Genomic DNA, 26,499 nt, shown 5'->3' on the forward strand with positions numbered 1-26,499 from the left:
AGTAAGTGATTGACCTCTTTGATACACCCAAGATACTATAAACCATGCCACACACTCTCCATACCTCGCATCGTGGAAGGCTTCGTGACATGGTCGAAAGGCGGGGAAACAGTAGCACAATGAAGTCAAAGCAGTCCACACTACCTACCAACTTCGACAGAAATATTTGGGATGGACCACGAGCAAAATAGGCGAGCTGCTTCCCCGTTAAGTATTTACTCCAGTACGGTACCCAGCCATCAATCTTACAGCCAAAGACCTGTATTAGGCACCAGGGCCGAGCTGCATCTATGATTCCAGGTCAACGGTGCCTGGCGGAGCCAAACGCTATTTCGTGGTCTATGGGCATCATAGCCAAGGACAATACCATCAGTCACAGCGATGCCGGGTCAAAGCACTCCGGAGCCAGCCTCATGCTCGCGATGTTGCCAGCGCTGCAGTCATGGGTATTATTGTTCTGCCGGTGATCCGGGTCTGACGGGAGTTTTGCTGAAATTAGAGCAAGAACTGAGCTTCTCCTACGGGCGATTCTGAGGCTTTGCGAAGCTTTCTGTCGCAGCTATCAGGGCTCAGCGTGTGGAATGTGTTGGGTGAGCATGGCTGGTCCACGAAATAATAGTATGCCAAGCCACCCTAGAATGTTCTTCCTTTTCTACGAATGAGTCCGCGTGTAAACCAAGGTGCCGGGCTGGCTAGCCTTGGAAGTAAACTTCGACCACGTTGACGCCTCGTCATATCCACCGATCCCTAGGAAGTTACACATCGTTACCAATGCCATGGCGGCAGTTGTCGTGATCCCGCTTGCGTCTAAGGCCATGTTTATTCATGTGTCAAGCGGACACTGGAGTATATAGCCACTGTGGTATCCGCGATATCAGACAATAACCCATTCACTCACAATCAACTACATTCGCTCACAACACTCACTCGCAACATTCGCTTACATACTCTCATATCGTTTCCCTTACTTTAATCATCTTTTCAAGCGTCTTCTCTCAGTAACATTCGCTTCCTGTATATCCATCAGTCTTCCTCCCTATACCGATCTTCTTGAATCACCCACTCAACACCGACAAAATGAAGTTCTTCACCCCCATCGTCGTCCTCTCCGCCACCGTGGCCGTCGAGGCTCAAATGGGCGCTCTCCCCCGCTCCGCCACCAACAACAAGCGCGACGTCGGTCCTCTCAAGGTCGTCATGGACCAGGTCCTCAACGGCATGGCCACCCTCCAGCAAGTCTCCACCAACTATGCCGGCGGCCCCGGCGGCGACATCAAGAGCGGCATCGAGACCACCCTGGAGACGGTCAAGAGCGCGACTAGCGGGTGCTCCAAGATGGGCCCCGTCACCAACAGCGAGGCCGAGGGCTTCCGGCCCACCGCCGAGAAGCTCACCACCGCCGGCGACGAGCTCGTCGTCACCCTGACGAGCAAGGTGCCCCTCTTCGAGAAGAACCACATCTGCGGTCCCGTCCTGGGCTGGTTCGGCGGCCTCGGTATGTCACTCCATCATGCATCGTACATACACCTAGAAAAACGTTTGACTAACTCCCGACTCCTTGATCTGCAACAGGCGAGAACGTCGGTGTCCTCATGCAGACCGTGGCTACCAAGTTCCCTTCCAACGGCAGCGCCACCGAGATTGCGGCTTTCAAGAGCAAGTTCGCCGTCCTCGGCGCCAAGCTTGACGCATGTGCCGGAAACCACACCGAGCCCGCTTCCACCACCAACGAGCCTTCCGTCGCCCAGGTCACCAGCAAGCCCGAGACCGTGTCCCACAGCGGCGCCGGGTCCCTGGGTGTCTCGGCCGGTGTCCTCGCCCTGGCCGCCGCCGCCGCCATCCTGCTGTAAACGATGGTAGGCTCCAGAGTCTCTAAAGTCGTGCTTGCTGGAAAGGCTCGGCAGTCAAATATATAGGGATGGTAAACTGGTGGGTATCTGCTTGAAGCAGGTTACACGGTACCACCCACCACTGCGCCGCAAACGAAGGCCGCCCTTTACGGAGACTTCTCTCAACACCCACTTTTCTTTTGTGAAGTGATTCATTCTCTAGAGTAGGACTTGGTGGGGGCGATGTATATTGTTTCTCTGAGACATTAGTATACTTCGGGTTTATATAGATAGATTTTGCATAGATATACAGTAGATAGATTGCTTTTCATTAATTGATGCTCTTTTGTGTCACACCTCTTTGTTTTGGCCGTAACCTATTGGTCTCATAATGAGCCCCATGTGAATAAGTTGGTTGATTTCAAACAACGTCTACCAACCAACGCTTTGGCACATTTGCTGCTGCGAGCGCTTGAGTAAGAGAGACTGGAGTATCACGGCGTACGACCAACTCCCCGGCTGCGATTGCGTCAGAGCCTGCACTTGCTCGCAGTAAGCTGCCCGGTTACTGGTCCGAGGCGGTAAGATGGTTGCTCCGACCCCATTGTTTCGCAATGCTACGTTGGTTCGCCAATGAGGTTTGAAGTCATCTGATAAGATTAAGCAGTCCTCCTTGCATTGCATCCTCGGTCCTGACTGATCCGGAACGAAGTGGATAAGAACCCCCTCTTTCCGCCCGTATCCGAGCGTTAACATTAAGCAATGGTATGGGCTTTGTCGAACAAGCCTGAGCGGATGTTGTAGACTTAGCTTCTTATTTTAGCATGCCTGAACTGCTGGCCTCGGTACACTATCCGATGGGCCTCGATATCCCCAGCTTGCCGAAAGGCAGCCTCCGGGTAGTCTCGCAATCGCTGCTTCTTCTTGCCGTCTTTATATTTCTTCAGTTTATTGGAGTGGGTGTTCGTGATCGCCTCAAGTTCCGCCGGTTCATACGTCAGGGCGTTGTAAGTCTACACCTTTTGATTATACGGTGTTCCGACGCGCTGTCATGTCCATCTGCCATGCATATCAACAGCAGCTCTCGAGCACCGAGCCCCTCTTTGAGGTTGTGACTGACAATCCTATCCGCCTCACAGCCGATAGCCCAGCCACATTCGCTACTATGGGGCCATCTACCTCTCCTGGCGAAGCTCCGGAAGAAGTTTCCCAAAGACGCCCACCATGCCGAGCCCATCATCGAGATGTTCGAGAACTGGCAAGAGTACTTCCCCGGCGCCAAGAAGTGCCCGCCCTTCGTGCTCCTGGACCTGTGGCCGGTCCGGAAAGCCATGTTCCGCGTCAGCGACCCGAAGCTCAGCCAGCACTTCACGACGGAGAAGCTGGCGCCGCGCGGCGAGACGTCGCGCCATTTCATGACGCCCGTCTCCCTGGGCCTCGATCTGATCTCGGCGGACGTTCCGACGCACCGGGTGTGGCGGTCCAGGTTCGCGCCCGGCTTCCTCCCGCGCAACCTCCTGACGCACATGCCAGCCTTGCTCGAGGAGATCGGCGTCTTCGTGTCCAAGGTCGAAGCGCGAGCAGATAAGGCCGGAGGGCCCTGGGGCAAGCTCTTCCAGTTGGAAGATTGGGCGACGAGTCTGACGTTTGACGTGATCGCCAGGGTAGCAATGTAAGTACGAGCGTCGTGATCGTGCATGGGTCTTATTAATATCGTGTCCAGAGATGTGAAGCTGGGAGAACAACTCGTCGACGGCCCCGGGCCATTCCGCGACGCCTTACAGACTCAGATCCTCCAGATGAAACCGAGGAGTCTGCTGAACAGGTTTCTATCTCTCAATCCTCTCGTGCATATCAGGGGCTGGCAGAATCACCGTACCATGGCCGAGCTCCTGAAGCCCAAAGTACAAGCCCGCATCGCGGCGATGGGTGACACTAAGACGATTCACGATGACAAGACGGTGATCGACCTCGTCTTCAAGCGCTACCAGGAGAACTGCGCCCGGAAGGGGGAGCCCGTGACGCCCGACAAGCTCTTCGTCGAGACTATCATGTCGAACCTGAAGGTGTTCATCTTCGCCGGCCACGACACGACGAGCAGCACCATCTGCTTCTCTCTGTACGAGCTGTCGCGACACCCCGAGGTCCTGACCAAGGTCCGCCAGGAGCACGACGAAGTCTTCGGCGCCGAACCCCTCGCCGCGCCCGCCCTGCTGCTCGAGCACCCGCACAAGATCAACGAGACGCCGTACACCCTCGCCGTCATCAAAGAGACGCTGCGGATGTACCCGCTCGCCGGCTCGTTCCGCGAGGGCACCCCCAAGACCGTACTGCACGCCGAGGAGGGCGGCGCCCCCGTGTCGGCCGAGGGCTTCGATCTGATCGACGGCGTGTGGGAAATGCACTACCGGCCCGACCTCTGGCCGCGGCCGCGCGAGTTCCTGCCCGATCGCTGGCTGGTGTCCGAGGGCGACCCCCTGTCCCCGATACCGCACGCCTGGCGGGCCTTTGAACATGGGCCCATGAACTGTATTGGTAAAGATCTGGCCCTGTTAGAGGTCCGTCTCGTTCTCGTGCATGTTGCGAGGCGATACGATTTCGAAACTGCCTGGGACGAGTGGGATGCGATCCAGTAAGTCACGTTCACTCAAATCGCGCTGGTGAGCAGGCGTCAGGTACTAATCAAAGTCACAGGGGTAACAAGGAACCCAATATCGACCGTCTGCGGGGTGACCGTGCCTACAGGGGTATGCGGGAAGGAGGATTGTCGAAACCGAAAGATGGGCTTCCAGTTCATGTGAGGCATAGTTCATATTCGAATTGAAGGGATGATCCGGTACAAGTGAAATGCCTTCCGCGGCATCTTGATAGATTATGACTGTGTGCCTTGGTAATTGAGGTAACAGCGAGACATGGCATCGCCTTGAGGATCTTTCTAATTGTTATGCGACGTATCCCGATCATCCAGGTCGATAATCTCTTCATATGTGACTTTATCACGGCCCGTCGCTTTCTGGAATCGAGCCTTCAAGTGCTCCCATATCGCCATGACACGACGCTTGTGTAACGTGGCAGCCAACGCCAAGACCACAAGCGCAAGGACCAAGATGAAAGCAGCCAGCATCAAGACTATGGTGGTTGTGACACTAGCCTTGGCAGGCGTCGCGGTATCCTGGTTGCCTTTCTCGTCTTCAAAACCCGGGAACTCCAAGCCCGTAATCAGCACAATACACGCCGTCCAGCCAGTGAAGGCCCTGCTACCCTTCCCTTTGCCCGTCTTGTCGCTGTACTGCTCCCAGACGAACCCGGTCGTCGCCCAGCTGTCGTAGACCGTCTGCACGACGTTTCGTCGGAGCTCTGCGCCTAGCTTGGCCGCACGACCCTTCTCGGAACCGCCATTCACTGCGAGAGCGTGCAGCTGCTGTACCGCCAGCACGTTCATGTTCATCCACACAGCGCCGCGCCAGTAGTCCTCGCCTTTGCCGTAGAACCCGTCGGCAAGACTGAGACTGCGCAGACCGCGCGGCGACCAGAGCTTGTTAGGGTCGGAAAGGGGATCCAGCACGGCGGGGAGGTGCGGGTGTTCGGGCTCTAGTAGGCCCAGGAGGAACGGCATGAGGGATACGTAGCCTAGATGGCACACGCGCTTGTACTTTCCTCTGGAACTGATGGTCGCGTCACAGTACGCTGCCGACCCCTTGTCCCAATGCAGGATGTCCAGGTTACGCTTGATGTCTCCGAGATGCGTCGAGTATTTCGCTGCCTCGGACTCGAGACCGAGGTGTTGAGCGAGCTGGAGGAGGGACTTGGCGGATGCGCCCATCCATGCAAGGGCATCGAGATGCAGCTCCCCGGGATGTGGCGGGTCCGCGCGCGGGTAGTCGTCGAGACCGCTCGTCAGGGTGTGAGTCGGGGTCCGGCCGCGCCAACGATAGCCTTCTTCGGACACGGCGTGTTCCGGTCTCGGGTACTTAGAGCTGAAGTTACCCACTTGGGTTCGACGGAACCACTCATAATGCTTGTCAAACAGGGGATAAAGCTCCTGGAGACTTCGAAGGGCTGTGGCCTCATCAGAGGGATCCAAATATTGCGAGGAATGGCCCAGGTACGGCGAGGCCTTGGTGACCTTAGACAAGATGAGGGGGAGCAGAAGCGAAAGGGTCGGGGGTTGGCGTAATGGGGATACTGGACCTGAAACTTCTCTGGGACTTTACTGCGGGCTTCCGGTCCCAAGATCTGCTCGCGAGCTATCCAGCCATCATCATCCATGAGCTCTAGCCATGACTGTATAACCGAGACCGCAAGGTCCAGGTCCCACTCAATAACGGACAGCAGATGAAATCCCTCGTCCCATAGAAAGCCCCGCGGGAAGAATGGCCTAGAAGGCGTAAAAGATAGGAGCTGGGTTGGCGAAGTAGTTGCGATCTCAGCCCGCGACATGGCCTGCTCTGCTTTCGTCCAGAAGTCCGTATCGGCCTCTACATATTCCGGAGCACTGCTGTTGTCGACTTTGCTGTCGCCGTAGAAGTACCCCAGCCCACCAAGTAGGTTTGAGAGTAAGCTTGCTGAGAACTTAGTATACGCTTCACCCTCGAAGGCGGTACTGATGGGGAACACGGTCCGTAATCTGTGGTCGAACTGAGACTCCAAGAGGTCGAGTAGTGTGGTGACTGTCGCAGCTGGGAAGGGGTCAGTGACATATATTGCTACCCCTAATTGGTTTATAACTTACAGACAGGAGGGGATCCCTTCGGTTTATAGATGAAGTCAACCTAAGAGAAATTAGCTTCTAACCATACGAGCTAGGAATCACATTGACGTGCCTGGAACGGGCCTTCAAATGTCATCTGTAAGAACTGCATGTTTCCATGGCGCTCATTGAGGACGGAGTCACCGCCGGATGTGATTTGGTCCACGAATGCAGCTGCCAGTTATCGCGGATGAGCTGAGTTCTCGCGGCTTGTTTCAAAGAGTGCTTACTCTTGGATTTCCATATTTTATCTTTAGGCATAGAAGCTTGGCGCACCACTGGCTCCCCGACGAGCTTGTTGGTTGCTCGTCCCGACGCCCAGAACTCGAAGTGACCCAAATAGGGGAATTGGCCTTCGCAGGTGATATATGCTGACTGATCGGCGCTCAAAGCTTCCGGGGCTTCTTTGCACTTCAGGTCTTTGCCCTCCTCGGCGTTGAGGCCTTCTTGCGCCAGGTGAAATGCGACCATGGTTTTGACGGTGCCAGGGGCATCATTCCTTGGAGTGCCGCTCACACGAACAGCCCAGGCATCCCCATCTGGCGACTTGGTAAAGTCCGTCTGGAGATCAAGGTAGAGCTCCTGGTCATGGATGAGCTGGGTGCCACCGGTTCTGACATCGTACTTGGTCCAGCCATAGCCCGCCATGCCCTCGTCTTGCTCGCACGTGTCGCGAAGCGCTTGACTTGATTATCAGCAATTTGGGCCTCTGCGTTTCTCATGATGACAAAACCTACATTGCGCTATAATTTCATCGTCATCTCCGCGAGCCCACATCAAGCCCATGAGTAACGAGTCGGGCACTGGGAGGCGAACCCCAAAGTACAGGTTCGGACGGTATGGCGCCCATGTTCGCCAATTGGGCTTGGCGGGAGACTGCTCCCCTGATGCTACTACGACGATGGATGTGACAAGAACTGCAACCCATAAGTGTGCCAGATGATATATAGAGAACATAGTGGTGGATTGGCGTGGAAGACATCGATTGTTTGCTGAAGCATCAACCGACGGGCTGATAAATCGTGTCAGCCATTTCCGTACTCTTGGCTGCTACGCGTTAGCGGGGTTAACCAGGGCCTCTGCGCTCAACCGTCCTGTCAATTGGGGTTCTTTTCTTCAGTCAGCAAACATCACCACTCACGATCACCAAACGCTCAAATTTGCAACGTTGGTCCACCTGCACGCACAATATTTAGTGCCTGGAAGTTCCGATATCTTCACTTTGTGTAGATGTTAACGCTGGAAACCAGTCAATCACCTTACTGTATTATTTTGCTGTTGTTGGTGGAGATGCCGTTAGCCGCTACCAGTGGCCCCCCGTAGCAGTAGAACTAATCCGTGCGGGACGGGACGCCAGGCGCTAAAACGCAAAAGTCGCTACTGAAATTCTGGATAGGCCGGCGCATTCTAGGACATTATTCCTCTGTCACGTTGTCTGGAGCATTCATTCGGAGCCGCGAGACAAATTCCATACTCCTACGTAGCGGTCTTGAGTAGGTACTCAGATGACCCTGGTAAGCATAACTCTAGCACGTACGCCGCCCAGCAGCCAGAAAAGCGCCATGTCGGTTCGGTGGGATAGCAAGATGAGAAACATCTTTCCTGCGGCTTTCAACTACCACACGGGAAGCCGCCCCTTGTCTCTGACTCACGCGCATGTTACACGAACATAAGGCAGTCAAAACCGCCCATTTGTTCGGCAACATTTCAGGCCAGAGATGATTTGCTGGTCTTATGCAAGAGGGCATCCATGACCAGCGGTTTAGCACACCACAATTGCCTCGTCATAGGGAGGACGCCAATCAGCTGCCGGACAGATATGAGGATGAGGCTCTGCTACCCCTCATCCTGAGCCCTCGGAGTGCTGTGTTGGCAAATTGCTGGACGAACCATGAGACCGGGGGGCTGTGATGAAGTAGCTGCATGGGCAGCGGCTGGATGTAGTATTGGGGAATGGGCATGCGACCGGTGATGCTACGGCTGCGCAGCATTTAAATGTGTTCTTATCCTCTCTGTCCAGCCAATTCCATGGTTCGAGACTTATTAGCTAAAACCCAAAAACATGTAGAAATTGTCCTACAGACTTCATGCTAATCATTCCGTCATGCCGCAAGCTCAAGAAGTCGAGTATGTCCAAGAATCCATCTCAAATTACAATCTGAGGCGCGATAGGCTGGACAAGTGGCTGAAAGACAAGTTCGGGTACTCTATCTCCATTTCTGTAAGACTTCGCCCTCTCATCGCTCAGCCTTAGCTAGGCTCCCAGCTGACCGCAAGGCACAATGATAGTCGGTCGATGACTTCTTCGTCGTCGAGGTTCCTGGAGGGCTTTCCGAGGTTTGTGCAGATAACTTGAAATGAAACAGAATATCAGGATGCTGACATGCAGGCTGCGGCAGGCTGACAGAAGGGCACTCGGTAAACTTCGCAGGAAGCCAAAGGCCTAAGTGACCGACCTACTCGGTGCTAGGCATTTCTCAATAACGACGACGTGTTTTCAAAGGCAAGACAGGCACCATGTTATAGGTGTGTTTTAACGGGCATTGTGCGGTGATCATCTTACCCGACATGGACTCTGGATTGAGCCACAAGGGGGGCAATGTGGTTTCTTTGGGTGTCGGACACGAGCGTACATATAAGGCAGACTGGCCAAATCAATTAAATCGGTCCTTTCATGGCATTTTTTAAGCCAAGGCTTAGCGGACAAGTGAAAAGCACATACTTACAATCTGCCTCGGCCCCAGACCCCCGCTGCGCCTGAGGAGTTCGGGAGCATGGGTGAGGTCGTACTCTGTCATAAGACAGGCATTGGATGGGGGCTTTCACTCCCTGTAGGCTGCATGCGCCCGACACCAGTCAGCCGTACATACCCGGCGCAGCCCAGCTGAACTGAGCATCACAATGAAACAGCAATGCCATCTTCGAATGTCACATTGACGGTATGGCGGAATCCATGAGAATCATGAGCTCGGGGTGAGTTTGATAGAAGGATTCTCAGAACGTTCTATAAGGTCTCGAGAGCCGGCTTTCCCGATCGAAGGGGAGCCAAAAGGAACCACAAACAAACAGGGGTCTTTCCTAAGTATCTTGCAATCGCTGCAATGGCCAATCCCAAGCAACTCTTTGAAGAGTCTTGTCAAAAGTTCCTGCAGTATCCCCAGAACCTTGCGGTCGGCCGGAATTTCGATCACATCCTAGAGGCTTATGCTAAACGACTGAACGACGATGAAGATCGATTACTCGACGATGACGAAGCTGAAGTCTTACTCTGGGACTTGCAGAGAGGAGCATCTTGTGAGTTTAAATGTAAATCCTTTAGAGGCACAACTTATTGATGGGCTACAGCCTTCTACAAAAAGTCGGCTTCGGACCTCGATAGTCTGAAGAATCATGTATCTGGAGGTCAAACAGATCCTTTATGTAGACATGTGTAAGTAAACACGATTCGCCTTTTTCTCCCAGATTATTGATATGGATCAACCAGCCTTCTCTCCGCCAACCACTCACGGGCACCATTGGACTGCTCAGGCTCCATGCTCAAGTACTTGCTTTCGTACCATCAGACAATGCCGCAGTATCTTGACCTCCTGTTCTCCTTTGGTTACCAGGAGTTGCCACGAGATTTCTACTATACCTCGTTTGAGCAAGCGTCACTCCCATCAACCCACGACCCCATCGCTTTAAACCTGCCGCATCGGGGACGCTCAGGACATGAGTTTCGCCTATGCTACAATCTCTGGTCAGTAGAAAAGGAAGAGAAGGAGGGCGTGCCGGACTACGCCATGTGGCAGACTCGGCAAGCAGCAACATACCATTCCTTCGACACACAATCCGGAACTTCTTTGTGGATCAGCACCAAAGCCAATGGCCTAATCCACAAGCGTATCGAAGCAGCGACCAAGAGCTTTCCGCCAATGCAACAACAGTCCATGCAGACGTTCGAAGGGGCATTCGCAGCCACTTTGTCCACACATCTGATATCATTTGAATGGTGTAGCGAGAACTGGCGATGGTACATCGCTTCACTTGGAGACTCCATGCGCGATATCCAGATCAAAACCGATGTTTCAAGACTTGATCCCCTTGATCTGCCTCAGTTCAAAGACTCTGCCAACTTCAGACCAGCCGACCTACTACGTATGGTATCTGGACGCGGTAATCTGACCAGGACCTCCAAGCCAACGAAGACAACCACTTCGCGTCTCCAATCCGCAGTTCAGGGCTACCTTCCATCTTTCGCAGCGCCCACGTCTGCACCAGGTGCACCGAATGGTACAAATATCCCCCTTAAACCAATTCAGGGCACAGCAGGGCACGTCGCAGCCACACAGACCAACTCGCACCAGTCGGACCCCTTCAAGCCCTTGAACATGTTCACATTCGGGGAGTATCAGACACTCCAGCGAATTGGTGAACGACTCCAAGAGGCCCATCTTGTCATTGGTCTCAACATTGGTATACTTGACAAGGTCACGAGCTCCTACAGCGCGTTGGCTAAGTCCGACCAAATATCAAATGCGTCCTGCAAGGCCGTAAAGTCCCATGTGGCGCAATTCTTGAGTAGATGCGCTTCGATTCAACAGAACCTCAAGACTCAGCAACATCGGCTTGAAGTCCAGATACAGATACTGGAGGGCACCAAGAGTCTGGTTAGTGATGCAGCCAAGTCTCAATTGGCCGGTTCCTAAGTGCTCAAGCTAATATACCTACCCATACAGTTCAACAACATTCTCGAGTTCCGCAACATGGAGATCAACAAGTCCTTTGCCCTCAATCAGTACTGGTCTAACATGACGATGGAGAAGATAGCCCAACGAACTGCGCACGAGACGGCTTCTATGCACATCATCACACTGGTGACCCTGATCTTCCTCCCGGGTACCTTCGTCGCAGTAAGGCTGGCACTGTCCCGCTGGGGCCATGCGCAACACGCTCTAACAAGAGTACAGACCTTCTTCAACGGCGGCAACTTCAATTGGGGCAGCGCAGATGATGGTGGACCCCCGTGGCAGTTCATCTGGAAGTCTTCGGCCTGTTTATGAAAGTGAGCATACCAATGATGGCAGTCGTGACTATGGTCTGGTTCGGAGCATACTGGTGGGCAAGGGGCACCTCCCGGAAAGAACTGGAGGATATCGAGGTTGGAAAGATATCATGACATAGATTTTTAGAACTTAATATGCAATACAACATCTCGGCACGTACGTAACGTATGATATCAGTACATGGTGAGCAGAGATGATTGTCGGTGAAATGGCGCTTACTCGTGATTACCGTCGCCAAGAGTTGAGTTGGAGGCCGTCCTGTCTCCGAGCCCAAATGTCTCACACGCAAGTAAATCCCCTTCCAGCCTCTGGTGGCTTAGGAGCCGTGGTGTGCAAGGCGCAGCATCCCCAATGCATACAATATCGATAATACTTGCTTGCTAACCTTACCCAGCCCATTTCAAAGTGTCTCCAGACCTGCACAGCAGCTCGTGGCTTGCGGGTATTCTTCCTTGATTGGTTCTTGCAGGGTTCTTAGCCCACTGGCCTCACACCGCAGATGAGGAAGTCACGGCGTGTCAGTCATTTGCTGGTAGTAGAAGCAGCAGCTTTGATGACCCGAAAGAGAAGGCAGCAGCGCAGCGGCATGGGTCAGGTCTAGCTTAATCGGTTGCCAGCAACAACTACTTAGGTAATGACATCAAATCAAGCAGAACGGTACGGATGATGTGACCGATTGGACTTTTGCTTATTAGGTCAGGCGGCATAGGAAGCTATTGAAGACTCTTCGCCCATCTGGTTGCCTTGTCGTCGCCTTGCCGTCCTGGCATTCGCCGGCACCGCCTCAGTCTAGAGCTATCCGCCCATGAACTATACTAAATCCATCTTATTGATGGATGCTCTATTTGCAGCTGCAGCAGCGTGCGAACCATTCCGCTGTGAAGACCAATCTTAAGAGGGGAGACAGAACCAGCTGAGAACGACCGACACTCACAGCCTGATCACTCTTCCAATTGCCTACTTTAGTTGGATGCAACCAACCCCTCGAATTTCTTCGTCGCATTCGCTGATTTCTGATTTGAAATCTTCCCATCCATCAACAAGTTCTTCCAAGTCGTCAATTTCGGGCGTTCTTTCCTTAGTGGAGTGTCTCTCAACTATCACATTTGATACCGTCTATTGCATATATCCCTTACCCAAGCACCAGAGAGTACTATATCTGCGCCAATCACCATCGTCGCCATCCCCTGTTTAGAGAAGTCTGTGCTTGTTTGACAAACAGAGACTGTAATACCAACATGAACCCTACGCGCGGAAAACCAGGACCTGGACTCAAGCCCGACAACCCCTTCCCAATCTACGTCGCAAAGAACGGCGCGATAGGCCGAAACGGCAATGGAACGAAACAGCCTTATATTTCGTCGAGCGCGCTTCGAAACTATTGGGATCTTGCCGTCCTACACGCCTGCGTTCAGTCGGTGCATCAGCACATTGTGGATACCGAGCGGATTCAGAAATACTATTTCAGGGTGCTATCGACTCTCGTGGTCATCAACAGCGTCGAGTACATTGAATACTTCACCCACAACGGCTTGGATGATACAAGACTCCCTCTGGTGGACCAACCATCCACACTAGCCATCCCCTCTATTCCATTACACTGGTGGAACACGTTCTACGAAGCTCAATGGCAGTTCTGCCCTGTCGAGTTCAACCTAGAAAAGAAACTGCCTACGCATGCTCTGAATTACAGACAGATATGGCCGATCAAAGACGTCGAGACTTTGACGGGTGGTCAAGACGATACCGTAAGCGCATCCAAGGTGACGGTTGATCACAATTGTATTCAGCTTATAGGACAAGTGAGTATCACTCTTCCCAGCCAGACGACATCATGCTAAGTAGTGATAGGGTAGCTATTGTGTTTTCAAGGAGTACACGGAGAAAGGTTACTTGTCTTACAAGAATGAGGTTGAAGCCTATACAAACCTGATGAGACAAGGCTCCCAAGCCATTATACGATGTTACGACTGGTTTGAACAGGCTGGCAAGTACACTATAATCCTCGAATATGCCGAACTCGGGAGTCTCCTCGATTATTGGGACTCCACACACGAGCCAACGTCACCAAACGACATTGACACCCTATGGACATCCTTTTTCGAACTGTTGAAAGGGCTAGCAGTTATACACAATAACCTGCCACGCACCCGAGAGCTGGAGGGCATCAAAATGTTTGGGTGAGATGAGCTAAACTTGTGTATCCGTTGAAGGTTGACAGACCCTAACACCGATACAGGATGCATTCAGACATCAAACCCGGCAACATACTCGTCTCGAAGAAGGCTGGTTCCTCCAGCCCGTATGACGTCTATTTCAAGATAGCCGATTTTGGCCTGAGCCATACGAGGCCAGTCATTCCCGGCAGCCCAGATCCGATAGAAATAGATTCTGGGGGCTCCCGGATGTACAGTGGGTGTCATCTCGATGATGCCGCAATTTCGAACATATACTAACATCTGTCAGATCCACCCGAAACTACCCGGAGGGCCGAGTGGGCAGACAGTTTTGATTTCCAAGTGGGACAACATCTCGACATATGGGGGATGGGTTGCGTATTCAGCGAGATGGCCTCGTGGGTGGTTGGAGGTCAACCAGAACGCAGGCGCTATTGCCTATTGAGAAAGGAGAAGACACCAAAGGACCTGGAGGATGCCGGCTATTCCGCCTGTTTCCATGACGGAGAAGCACCACTGCCCTTGGTAAAGGAATACCACGACACTATTTTGAGACCATCTTACCGCATCGGCGACTCGAAATCATTTCAGGTCGGGCAGATGGTGTTCAAGCACATGCTACTACAAGATCCATTGAGCCGTCTGAACGCTCGACAACTGCACACCCGTGCCGAGAAACTGGACGACGAGTACCAGTCCCTCGAGGTTGCCCAAGAAACCAACTTATCGAAGCCGGACTCTCATGCCTACGCAAGTCTCTCCATTAATGCCAACCATAGCAGGGGCTCTTCAAGAGAGATCAGGGATCAATACAGCTTTAGCCCCCCACAAAGTTCTCCATTGGCGGATAGTGGAACCCCTTTGACCCCAGTGTCAGATCGATCTTACTACCAAGGCCAGATCTCTTATAACAGTCCAGTACTGCCGAATAGGCCCTATCCGAGCAACTTACCTGAACTTCTTCAGCCCCCGCAGCAGTCATCTGCGCTGGATTCCATTTACTCCCCACCGGGCCCAACCCAGAACTACACGACGCCTACGAAGATGCCACAGCGGCAATCGAGTCAGAGACTGATGTACGGTATGGAACCACAGTATCCAGAGCCCTACTTCCACAACACATCGGGGCCAAAGTACCAACCCCACGAGAAGATAAACACGGTATCCAGTAGGCCCGTCTACGGTCAGCATGGCTTCGATATCTCCAGGGGTAATCCAACTACAGACTACCATAGCAGTACGGTCACTGTTCAAAGGCACGGTACCAACTCAACACGCCCAGAACAACAGGCCATTGGGTCCCATCCGAATCAAAGGACCGATGGTTTTCGCGCGGCAAAGTTGAACCATCAGAAGACTGAATTGCAGGAAAAGATCGACTACACCACCATTCTCAAATGGTATTCAGAGAGACGAAACATTTTCTCTTCAGTTTTTGGTTCTTCGAAACTTGACTCTATGAACGCAGCATGGCATCGCCGGCTTGAGAGTGCCAAGTCACAGCTTGGTAGGCGTGAGCTGGTAAGTTAAGGTGTGAGCGAGTATTCAACATCAAGTCCCCGTTAACCAACGTTCCAGGTATTCATCATCGACGACTCTGAGGCGATGCGCGAACACTGGGAGCGCGTTGTGAGCCTGTTCAAAGCCCTTTACTTCCTGGTGGAGCCCCTCGATGACGATGGCGTCGATGTCTACTTCACCTCGGAACCGAACAAGAAGTTTAATAAGCGGTCTTGGGAGACAAAGGACAAATACTTCGAAAGAATCGAGAAGCGTATACTCCGATCCGAGCTGTGTCCTATGGAGAATTGCCTGTCCGAACGGTTCCGGGAAGTCAGCCAAGCCATTGACCGGGACGGCAAGTTGGCGCGCCGTACGAGCCTGTTCGTCCTGAGTAACGGCCACTGGGCGCAGAATGATGCGGATAAAGCATGCGGCGTCGCGATTCTCATTCGAAACATGGTTGAAAAACTCGAGAGATCCACAATGGATCGCCTCCAGTTGTCGTTGCAGTTTGTTCGGTTCAACACAGACAATGTCGGCACACCCCGGCTCGCGTATCTCGATGATGACATCAAGGATGAATTTCAATTGGCGTAGTAAGTCCTTCGTTCACTCGATATGACCGCGCAACGAGAATTCTCCCGTACTGACTATAGTTATCAGTGACATTGTCGACCAGAAGTACTTCGAGGCGGATGTTTGCTCCATACTCATGGGGCCCTTGGATAGAGCGGCTGATGGAACCCATTGATCTATCTGTTTTTAATCTGCGAGGCGTTAATGTAAAACATACCCATTGCATTGAAAAGGTGGCAATAATGCAAATAGTTTCAGTTTTGGAAATTCAGTATCATAGGCATGGCGTTGAGAGGCCTCCAGATATTTTTCAGCTGCCAGGGGCATAATAGTGAATAAGCAGGAGGTGTTTTGCGTGAAAGCTCAGACTTGTACAAAGAGGGGAGATTATAATCTCCAATATGGGATCACAGAACATGATGAAAAATAGACTGGCTAGACAAATGCGACTTACCCCTAATGCGGCCACACACATACCATGTATCCTGTCCCACGTAATCACTTTTCACAAGGACATGTTTGACTCACCTTGGTCTAGCAATTTTCCTCACCTTCGCGCAAAGTAAACTAGGACTTAACCAGGCTCCATGTGTTCGAGGCCCGAGAGAAAAGGAGATAGAACTCGCTACAGATGGGACGATTCAACAGACAATCCTCCACCAAAGCCATTGAGCAATTCCAAGGTCTGAAAAAGAGGAAATGGTATCATGGTCTAGGTTCCAAAGTGTACCAAAGTGTAGGTATGCCCATATCGCTACGTTGTTACCGCAAGCTTCATACTACAATGCTGACTATATCCAGAACATTCCATTTAAGGCGGGCACATGGTTGAAAGTTATATATATTTCGTGTCGAAATGGCCAGTCCTTTGGGAGATTTGTCTATCATTTTGAGATCAATAAGAAAGTTGTACATAGAACGGATAGATTCCTCATCAGCTACATATATACATCTCATCGTCTAAGCCGTCATGTCGTGTATGGTATTACGTCCAGCCTTACGCGGCAGTCCAGCTAGCCTGAAACGAAACGGCCTTCTCGGTCGCGTACACGACGCCCTGGTCGCTGCCCTCGGGCATCTTGTCCGCGTAGAAGGTATCCTTGCCGTCGTAGGTCAGGTGCTCGCCGTCGTAGCCGAAAGCACTGGCCGTGGACACGCCCGAGCCGCAGGTCAGGGACGAGTCCTTCTCCTGCACGGCGCACTTGCCCTTGCTGGTGCTGAGCGTGAAGGTCGCGCCGTCGCCGCCGGGGGTGGCGGTGTAGGTCGCGGGCGTGGCGCCGGCCGCGCGGTACCAGGCGCCGCTGCTGATGAGGAAGCCGCCGTCCTGCGAGGCGGACGTGCTCACGCTGATGCGGCCCTTGCCCGAGAGGGCGGCGCCGCCGGTGGGGGCCGGGCCGGCGGTCGCGGTGGTGCTGGTGGGCGCGCTGCCGGTCGAGGTGGTCATGGTGGTGGGGGCGGGCGCCGGAGAGCCGGAGCCGTTGCCCTTGGGCAGGTACTTGATGCCCGTCTTGGGGCAGGTGGAGCCCGAGCCGACGGGGTCGGCGGGGGTGAACTTGCCGTCCTGGAGGGAGCCCTGGACGTTGTACTGGTACCAGAGCTCGTTGAGCTCCTTGTTCTTGCAGTTGACGACGACGGGCTTGCCGTGCTTGGCGCTCAGGGCGGACTGGATGGCCTCGAGCGTGTAGGTCGCGCTCGTCGAGGGCACGATGCCGGCGGCGGCGAGCCAGTCGTGGGTGGGCAGGTCCTTGAACAGGCCGACGGCGCGTGTGAAGTAGTCGCCGACCTCCTGGGTGGGCTGGTAGTCGGCGTAGCAGGTGGGCTCGAGCGTGCTGATGCAGGTGCCGTGCTTGCCGAACTCGTGCTCCCAGAAGGTCTCGTCGTCGCCCTTGTAGTCCTTCCAGAACTCCTGCATGTACTGGAGGGTGTCCGGGGCCGAGGCCTGCAGGATCTGGGTGATGTTCTTGTACGCCCTGTTCTTGTCGCAGTTGCTCTCAAAGCTGCCGTCGCAGTTGTCCGGCCTTTTGGGGAACGTCAGTCAACGATTTACCCTTTTCATAGTCTTGAGAGTCGTAAAGAACTTACCAAAGGCCATGCATAGTCCATGAATCCTCGGGCCCGGTCACTGGGTGAGTATCCCAGAACTGCGTCATGAGGATCTGGCCTCCAGGGGCGTTGAAGCAGCATGTGTCAGCAACCGCGGTAGAGTTCTGGCAACTCAGCGGCGCATCGACCGGGCACGACTTGGAGCCAGCAGCCATGACGGCGCCGACGGCCAAAGAGGCCTCCACGAGCAGATACCGCGAGAACATGGTACAACGATGACGAGATGAAGATCAAAAGAGGGACTAAAGGACTAGAGATGCCTGTGAGAGAGGGATTTCCATCATGAATGACCATGGCGGGTGAGAGTAAGCTTAAGTACTGGAGATGCAAGGCACAAGGCGAGCGGATCGGCCACCGAGCGCGCGGGTGGGGCCGTTTTGGCGTTTTGAGGGGGGAGGCAACCTTAGGGATCTGCACAGCAGCTGCACAGCGGCGGGTGTGATTACTACAATACTACAGTACCACCACGATAGCGCCCTTAGCCTCATTTTACCGTGTTTCGGCCAGCGCACCAATGAGCGAGCGTAGCATGCCTCGGCGCCAGGTTGCATTGAATTCGGGCCTGATGCGGCCATGGCCGTTGACTGGACGAGGACCGACGACGGACCCACGTGCCCTGTACGAGGTTGATAAAAGGTGGACCGCGGATCAGGAGTCAAGCGCTGTTTCTGGCCGCTTAGTGGCTGTTCGGTAGAATGACCTGCCCCTTTGGGGGTTGCTTTTAACTCTAACGCTGGCCCTGATTAGCTGCTACCATCACCACGGCAAGTACTGGGTTTTGCCAGAGACACGCCAAACATCACCTTCCCAATCCACACGTGATGATGGACAATCGCATGATAGGTAGAGACTTTACGACGAAGGTCACCTACAATCAAATGTTTCTTCCCGCTGGACACAGTATCAGGTAACCAGTGACACCTGCGCACCGTTTCACGATTCACGGGATGAAGTTCAATTTCTCCAACTGTTACATTCAAGGAATGCATACGTATCGAAATACATACTCTGCAGATAAGAATCTCCCGACGATTTGCTCGCAAGCTCATACCAATGGAACCGAAGCGGCATCGATTACCTCTTCGGAAACCACAGCTCTTTCATCAGACAACATCATGGGCTCTGTTGCGGTCCATGCTGACACCAATATCTCAAGCAAAAGCCTGAATGAGAAAGCTGTGGGTACAGATGGAGGTAAAAAGCAATCCAATCAATAGCAGAGGTTCTGCAGAAATGATCGCGATGCTTTTTGTTTTTAGACCAACACGAATCCCTTTTGGAGCAACTCTCCAGTCATCTCCTCTTGACTCTTAGCGATGACGAAATTGCGGCAATCAATGAGGGCCTTGCCAGTGCTCGGGTCCTCGGCATTCACCTCGGAAGACGACATGCGGATTATGGGGAAGAGGCAGAACTTGACTCCGCTGTTGCGTCCCTCCTGGACCTGTAGGACGACGGTCATAGTCGCCTCATCGATCTGCTGCCCAGAACGGACGAAATGGGCCACGTACTGCTTCGACGTCAAACTCAGGGCTTTCTTGAGCTCGAGTGCGTGCCGGTAGGCTGGGGCAAGGCGCTCAGCAGTCACCTCGAGCGGCATGACCTTGGTGAGGGTTTTGCCAGCATTGTCTTTGGCCTTGATAGCGATGGCGCCCAGCATCCGGACAGCTTCTCTCGCCAGCTCTCTGGCTTCAGCTTCGAGATTGTCCTTGAACCATTTGCTGTTCAGAGCATGTCTGAAATCATCTCGCTGCAAGACAGGCGCCATCTCGGGGCCAACTGTGATTGGCGGTGATTAGCATACTACATCCATTTCATTCGGCTAGCAAGTGGCTAACGAACCTCGCGCTTTGCTGGCATCGAATTGCAGCTTGAACCAAGGTGCATGCAGACCAAAGTGTCTCTCGGGAAACGAAGTTGCCAGAACGTCGTGGAAGATATGAGCCGTGATGAGCGAGCGCAGGTACTGTTCTGGATACTCCTGACCAATCTCCCATGCAGTAAAGAAGGACTTGCCGAACGCGCTCTTCATCCACAGCTCCCGCTTCTCCGAGGGACCCTGGACAGAAGCACACGTAACGAAGGAATCGCAGGCTTTGTTGATATGCAGGATAAGCATTGCGATATCCTCTCGTAAAGTTTGGTCCGATACATCCAAGGCCTCTCCTCGATCAAGTCCTAAGCCTTTTCTCAAAACCTCGACCTCGCGTCGGAGGGTGAGGTTCTCATGTCGAAGACGGGCGTTGTCCGCATTTGCCTGGAACTGCTCGATCCGCTCCCGTGAATGTGCAGCTCCAGATACAGCCCCAAGATTATTCTGACGTACGGGTTGTTGCTGTAACTCGGGCTGGCTTCCCATCGCCGCTCCGCCTGCAACTTGTCCGCTCTGCGCCTGTGGACCGTGGTGAATATCCTGTTTTCAAATGAGCGCTTTGTTTTAAAGAATATGGATTCGTAAATCATGCCTGTTGGTGTGATACCACTTGCTGGGCCACCTCGTGAGGGTTCGATGGATTGTCTGGGCCGTTGGCTGCAGGGGCGGCGGGGGGCTGCCGAGTTGCCCGCGTTGAGGCCATCCATGACTTGTTTAATGTCTTTGGCCAGGTTCTCGTCATAGTACTCGGAGGCCGGTTGCAGATTCAGCATACAGCGGGAGCCTTGTGCGAATAAGACGTCCCGGTGAGGTGGATTTGGCGACATACCCTTCTTCGCCTTGTATTTGATCAGCTTGGTCTCGATTGCCGGCGGAGCTCGGGCTTCCTTGTCCGCGAACACCGACTTCATGTAGGCAGATACGGTGCTCATAAAGACATCCACATTCTCCTTGTAGTCTCGCGTTGTGTCAACGCAACGGTCCAGCCAGGCGAGCATGTGGACAATCTCCTCATAGGTCCATCGCTGCCCCATGTTGAACCACTAATCAAAATGGAGATACAACTGGTCAAGTCAGGGCAAGAAAAGAGAAGTACTGGATTGGCAAAGAAGTAAATCTAGTCGTCTTTGGTTAGGCAAGAAATAAATTTGGGCGGGAGTTGACAAGGCCAGCTGAAATTTCTTCAGATGGGGTAAAAGAGAGAAGAGCAGCTGCTGTGGGCATCAGGTGGTTAACTTCAAGGCGAGCGGTGGTCAAAAAAACACGGTAGGTCGTCGGCGATTGTTCGCCGGGACGACATCATGGACGGTGGGGTAGGGCTGTGGAAGTGACTCGGCGATATCTACAGTGTATACTCGTATGCGGTGGATTCGTGTTAAGTATATACTCGTGCAGGCTGGAACAGCTTCTAAGTTATATCATTCCACGTCAGCTGAAACGCAGAGGAGTATTCGACTTGCTTTGCCCCTATATGACCCTTTGAAAGTGTCTGACGCCCAGCGTCGTAAGGTGAGAGAGCTTCTCATTGGACTTGGTCCCTCATCGGCTCGATGTTAAGAGTTGCCAACCTAGGGAGAAGGAAACATGAAAAACCATAACCCCTTGTAACTGCAAGTAAATGGACAAAACCACATCTAACCACGAGGAAATACCCCTTTCAGATGCTCCAGACATTGGGATGACATCACTAAAAGACAGCTCCTTACAAGGAAAAAGAGCCCAAGGCTGAATTCGGGACCCGAAACATCAAACAAGAATGATACGGATACTTAAAATCAAGCCAAGAGACAGAGATGCATATAATTCGTCTATACAGTTTCTATATTGGAGTAATAGCACTACCATCGGGTCAAAACGAGTGGTTTAGTGATGTATGTGAATGTCAATGGGAATTCTTCGAAGGCAGTTGAAACTTATCAGTATACCTTTGTTAATGCTGCCCACTCTTTTCACCCCTATGCATTATAGGAATTTCCATTACACCTACGAGCGTATCTCAACTCAAGGAATTCAATAGCTAGTGTGAGTTGGATGTAGTGTGAAACAAATCATAAAGCTTGGCGGATAGAATACGAATATTGATTATGGCAGCACCCTTATATAATTGCAAATCCAAACTAGTATACATTCATGCCACTGTTCGCTGTCCCAATCAGCTTCGCTTAGTAGCTGTCCGGCTCTCAGAAACCGCCCCGCAGAAATACAAGAAAACAACTAGATATCATGTATTACTCAACTATATTCCTTCTCTGGGTACGGAATTTCCCATAGGTAGGCTCGGTCCTCACCACCTATCATGTATTGTAGTCCCAGACCGAGATAGGGGGCTAACAACAGCAGCCGGTGGTTGGCCATGCCCGCTACTACAATCAGCACTGAATGGTGATACCGGTGGCATGGCTTTGTGGCGCGCATATATACTCCCGGTACTGCCCCCACTACTTTGTGTTTTGAAGGGCTTCAAGGGAATCGCGTCCGAATAAGGGGTCGAGTTCGTGTCGCTGTACTGATACCCGCGGCCGCGACTACCCTGGGATGAACTGAGGAGATCGTACGGCGCATTGTCGAATCCCGTATCATACGCCATACTCAGACGTCGCCGGCGGCGATGACGCCACCAGACAATGACCAGTAGGGCTAGGATCGGGACGGCGATGCAACCGATGATGCTTCCGACCACGACGTTGGGAGACGGCCCGTTGCTTGCGGACGATTGGGGAACCGGAGATGGGGAACTAATAGAGCTAGACGTTGTCAACGGTGGTGCCGAGGTGGACGTTGCGGATGCTGTCGAAGTAATAGATGGGGTGGCTTGCACCTGTTAGCGTGCTGGTATGAGAGTCCGGTGTGTAGGGGGTATATTACCAGATAGGCTTGTCTGGTTCATAGGCAGTTCGCCGCCCATTTGGGTCGCAATCCTGTACCGGCCAATTTGGTCTGACCGATCATTACTGTATCCTCCGCCCATGCTGAATGGTATATCGAGCACTTGATGGACTTGGCGCGCCGATTTCAATAGCTCACTGTGGTTCTTTTGAAGCGATAGTATGTGAAGGGACATGACAAAAATGCAGAATCTCAGGGAATGAATCCAGCAACAGACCTTCGAACAGAAATGCCACACGAAATTCAACGGATTCGGTGTGATAGAGGATCCCTTTGCTTATAAGTCCCAGGCTGTTGCCTACAGAAACAGCAGTAATGTATGACAAGCACGCCCAAGTGTGCCACCGAGGACAGGACAACATCATCTCGATAGTTATACGACAGTATCATCTGCGACGCATATGTTTGGCTTGTCAGACGTGTAAAGTGACGCAGGCGTTACGCAGAAACCATGAAGGGTTGATGGTACATGCACCGTTGTTCAGAACGGGTTGTAATGCATGGGGCGCTGCTACGTCCAGCATTTTGCAGTTCTACAATACACAATATACAAACTTTTTCATATATGGGAAATTAATACACAGATATACGGCAAGATGCTCAAGAAAGGTGCCTTCGCAGACATCGCCTTTTTATTATATTTCACAAGCAAGACGCGTGCAAGGGACGTTGTATGCTGGGAAGGGGTTCGCGTACTTTAATTGATTGGGGGTGGAGGCGGTGTTTTTGGGTGGGACAAGCGTGTCTGCCCAGCGCGCGCCACCTACAATTTCGACTCTTGAGCCGTTGTATCATGCAAACAAACAACCTCGAACCGAAAACCCCGAGTGCGAGTTTGGGCGAAGACAATTGCCGTGCCGATGGGCTGGCATATAGGAGCTACTGGCTCACCGAGTCAACATGGACGACTTTTCTGACGATGGCTTCGATGAGCTCAACCTGGACGAGCTCGAGAACAATGCAATCCAATTCACACAAGCCAAGAGGATCGAACCCACCCAGGACCAGCAAGCCGAGTACGATTTCGACGACGACGACGACCTCGACGCCGAAGTCGTCGTCATTGACGACGCGCCCCGCAACAAGCCGGTGGTGCCCGTCAACAAGTCGTTTGTTGGGTCGACGGCTTCCCGAATCATACCACAGCAGACGGTCCAGCAGGATGCATGGGGTGGACCTGTGCCTGTGCCCGCAAGCCACCTTCGCAACCAATCCTACGCGAGACCAAACCAATCCGTCAACCTGAACTCTCGCTCCTCGCAGGCTCCAGTCTACTCGCAATTGCGTGCGCCCAACGCGCTGCCGCGACCGGCCCCCACGATTCCTTCTCGGTACCAAGCCAGCCAAGCACCGCATCAGGCTGGCCCGACGGCCCAGGAAACCGCACTGCAAGCCCAGATTCGGGACCTGCAGCTGAAGCTCCAGAGCAAGGATGGCGAGATTGGCATCGTGCGGACTCGATTGGAAAGGAGCCGGAAGGATCACGACCGAGAACTACAGAATCTGAAGAAACAGACAGCCGAGCAAATTGCCAAGCAGGAGCGAGCCGTGGAAGCTGCAAAGGCCGCCGAGAAGAATGCCACTACCGAGCTCGAATTCACGAAGAGAGATCTGCGAGAGGAGGTTGGCCGAGCGAAGAGGAAAGATAAAGATGGTGGGACGCCCAAGAAGAACAATGCTGCTAAGTCGTGGGGTATCGCAGATGGCTTTGACGATGTCGAAATCGCAGGTAGCCCAAGCAAAGGCGCCAGAGGCAGAAACCCTGGAGCTGTCGCCAGTGTGGTGGCAGAGCCTCCTGCCAGGTTGACCAGGACGCCGACCAAAGGCAAGAGGAAACGGCCCCCTCCAGCCGAAAGCCCGGCCATGGCCCTGGAGACTACCGAGGATGTTGTCATGGTTGATCATGGTGATGATGATGCCTTGGCCGGCTCTGCTGCCAACATCAGAGAGTCCTCTCCAATGCCATCAAATAGCCACTCGTTCGATGTAAGTCAAATACGCACAAGCGGCCAACCCATCACTCCCGGTAGAATCGTGCTAATCAGGATGCATAGCTACTCAAGGCTGTCCTTAACCATGGCTCCACTCATGGTCGCCCTCTGACACTCGATGTCCTCGCTGGCTACAGCTTACCGTCCAATCCGTCAGAGAGCTTGGCTTCTATTATTCTACAAAGAGTCACCACCATGGGAGATCCTAACGATCCAATGCGCCTCCCTATTGAATTGTGTCAATTGCTCATTGATCTGTGGACACGGAGTTTCCGCGAGGGTATTGTAAGTATGGCGCTTATATTCTACTTTGGTTCACGGCTTACCCCTTGCTAGCATGACCCAATTGCTGAGTTCGTCTCTCTGCTGTCTTTTACAGTACAGCTCAGCCCCGGAGGCATTGCGCCTTATATCGCCGAGCCGCTTATCAATATTACTACGGAGTGCGTAGCGGAGGTTGCGATACCTCGACGTAACCACACCGAGCCTGGTGACCCAACCGATTCAAATTTTGTAAGGCTCAGGGCGACAATTCCAACCACTGACATTCTTTCACTATTGTATGTCATTGTTCTGGGATGCGAGACTTCTGCCCCAGAAGGTGGAGCACCCGAGCCGATAGTCGAATTTTGGGCTTGTATGGTGGTTGAGTTTGTGCTCACGATGCTGAGCAACCAACAGGCGTTGGATGATACGCTGATCATGATGAGATTGCTGAGCACTTCGGCTTTCGAGGGATCCATTGGACCCACGTCGCATACCGTACGCTCCGCCGAAGATATAGCAGGCGCAATCATCGACCGCGTCTCTTTCCATCTTATGAATGCTCAAGCACGGGGCGTCGACGACCACAAGCTATGGACTATTCAACACACTGCTTTGCAGACTCTGGCTTCTTTTGCCACGTCTCCTTTCGGCATGCGCGAGCTGGCAAAACACAAACTTGCCATCCCGCGTCTTGTCATTTTTCTGAGCTGGTCCATCGACGAGCTTTACGACGGGGAGAAGACATACAACGCTTACAGGCTACCCCCTCCTTCGCCTCCCCTTACCGACGATGACGACGTATTCGCACACTTAGTTCGGGCACCAACCCATTCTGGCGGAGTGCAGGCGCTAATCGCTCAAACTATGCTTCTGCTGCATACAATTGTGACGGACAAGCGAAATAAGGACATCCTCGACGTGTCGACCAAGGTGGCTGGCTTTACCGGAGGCTCGCAGAAGTACCTTCTCAGCCTTGCGCGGCTCAATTTCGCCGAGGAAGGGGTTAGCGAGGAAACGGCAGATCTGGCGCGGGAGCTGCTCGAGATGATCGTGACGGAAGAGCAGGGTGCCGAGCTCGGGGAGTTCTTTGGCGGATGATTTTTGAATCTTTAAAGCGGGCTGTCACGGCGTTGACGCCCCGCTGTAGTCATATTCGCATAGACGGCGGTTTGTGCTTTATGTGTTGATGATACCACGGAGTTTACGATGGACGGAACGGACGGAACGACATTGCACTGGCATTTTGCAAGTCAGGCCAAGCAGAGGCCATGGACAAGATTACGTGGGCTTTGAGGTATCATATGGATGTGGTGTTAGCTTGCTTGTACGTGTACAGTTTCGGCAGCCAACATTCGAAGTTAGCGTCTCGGGAGCCGCGGAATCAAACAAATCGTTATTGGCAATTTCTCGCAATGCGAACTATATGTCCATGGCAACAAAAAAGAGCAAGAGAATGGCAAAATTGAAGATGTCCCGCTGCATGGATTAGCCTTATCTTG

At 52.9% G+C, this 26,499-nt stretch overlaps 9 protein-coding genes across 9 annotated transcripts; 6 read left to right on the plus strand and 3 right to left on the minus strand.

The window, feature by feature from the left end:
• Positions 1-1,077: 1,077 nt before the first annotated feature.
• PG986_006211 (cell wall protein) lies at positions 1,078-1,850 on the plus strand (the record flags this gene model as incomplete). The annotated part of the gene is made up of 2 exons (XM_066842433.1): positions 1,078-1,495; positions 1,573-1,850. The coding sequence occupies 2 exons, from the start codon at positions 1,078-1,080 to the stop codon at positions 1,848-1,850; spliced, it is 696 nt and encodes a 231-aa protein (XP_066702295.1).
• Positions 1,851-2,686: 836 nt separating this feature from the next.
• PG986_006212 (uncharacterized protein) lies at positions 2,687-4,465 on the plus strand (the record flags this gene model as incomplete). Its single annotated transcript, XM_066842434.1, has 3 exons — positions 2,687-2,836; positions 2,969-3,501; positions 3,553-4,465. 3 exons carry the CDS (start codon positions 2,687-2,689, stop codon positions 4,463-4,465), a joined length of 1,596 nt encoding a protein of 531 aa, XP_066702296.1.
• A 299-nt stretch (positions 4,466-4,764) lies between these two features.
• On the minus strand, positions 4,765-7,536 carry PG986_006213 (uncharacterized protein; the record flags this gene model as incomplete). The annotated part of the gene is made up of 4 exons (XM_066842435.1): positions 4,765-6,020; positions 6,044-6,508; positions 6,810-7,259; positions 7,317-7,536. 4 exons carry the CDS (start codon positions 7,534-7,536, stop codon positions 4,765-4,767), a joined length of 2,391 nt encoding a protein of 796 aa, XP_066702297.1.
• A 2,144-nt stretch (positions 7,537-9,680) lies between these two features.
• On the plus strand, positions 9,681-11,621 carry PG986_006214 (uncharacterized protein; the record flags this gene model as incomplete). Its single annotated transcript, XM_066842436.1, has 5 exons — positions 9,681-9,873; positions 9,925-10,009; positions 10,064-11,228; positions 11,298-11,471; positions 11,529-11,621. The coding sequence occupies 5 exons, from the start codon at positions 9,681-9,683 to the stop codon at positions 11,619-11,621; spliced, it is 1,710 nt and encodes a 569-aa protein (XP_066702298.1).
• Positions 11,622-12,862: 1,241 nt separating this feature from the next.
• PG986_006215 (uncharacterized protein) lies at positions 12,863-16,055 on the plus strand (the record flags this gene model as incomplete). The annotated part of the gene is made up of 7 exons (XM_066842437.1): positions 12,863-13,426; positions 13,476-13,804; positions 13,864-14,036; positions 14,091-14,719; positions 14,768-15,322; positions 15,380-15,900; positions 15,968-16,055. 7 exons carry the CDS (start codon positions 12,863-12,865, stop codon positions 16,053-16,055), a joined length of 2,859 nt encoding a protein of 952 aa, XP_066702299.1.
• Positions 16,056-16,877: 822 nt separating this feature from the next.
• PG986_006216 (ribonuclease T2-like protein) lies at positions 16,878-18,189 on the minus strand (the record flags this gene model as incomplete). The annotated part of the gene is made up of 2 exons (XM_066842438.1): positions 16,878-17,898; positions 17,963-18,189. The coding sequence occupies 2 exons, from the start codon at positions 18,187-18,189 to the stop codon at positions 16,878-16,880; spliced, it is 1,248 nt and encodes a 415-aa protein (XP_066702300.1).
• A 909-nt stretch (positions 18,190-19,098) lies between these two features.
• On the plus strand, positions 19,099-19,778 carry PG986_006217 (uncharacterized protein; the record flags this gene model as incomplete). The annotated part of the gene is made up of 3 exons (XM_066842439.1): positions 19,099-19,177; positions 19,243-19,429; positions 19,472-19,778. The coding sequence occupies 3 exons, from the start codon at positions 19,099-19,101 to the stop codon at positions 19,776-19,778; spliced, it is 573 nt and encodes a 190-aa protein (XP_066702301.1).
• A 395-nt stretch (positions 19,779-20,173) lies between these two features.
• PG986_006218 (uncharacterized protein) lies at positions 20,174-20,890 on the minus strand (the record flags this gene model as incomplete). Its single annotated transcript, XM_066842440.1, has 1 exon — positions 20,174-20,890. One exon carries the CDS (start codon positions 20,888-20,890, stop codon positions 20,174-20,176), a length of 717 nt encoding a protein of 238 aa, XP_066702302.1.
• A 2,752-nt stretch (positions 20,891-23,642) lies between these two features.
• PG986_006219 (uncharacterized protein) lies at positions 23,643-26,098 on the plus strand (the record flags this gene model as incomplete). Its single annotated transcript, XM_066842441.1, has 3 exons — positions 23,643-24,728; positions 24,797-25,018; positions 25,070-26,098. 3 exons carry the CDS (start codon positions 23,643-23,645, stop codon positions 26,096-26,098), a joined length of 2,337 nt encoding a protein of 778 aa, XP_066702303.1.
• Positions 26,099-26,499: the final 401 nt, after the last annotated feature.

The sequence above is a fragment of the Apiospora aurea genome (genome assembly GCF_038362705.1).
Source record: "Apiospora aurea strain CBS 24483 chromosome Unknown utg000004l_segment0_segment0, whole genome shotgun sequence".
In the NCBI taxonomy this organism is placed as follows: domain Eukaryota; kingdom Fungi; phylum Ascomycota; class Sordariomycetes; order Amphisphaeriales; family Apiosporaceae; genus Apiospora; species Apiospora aurea.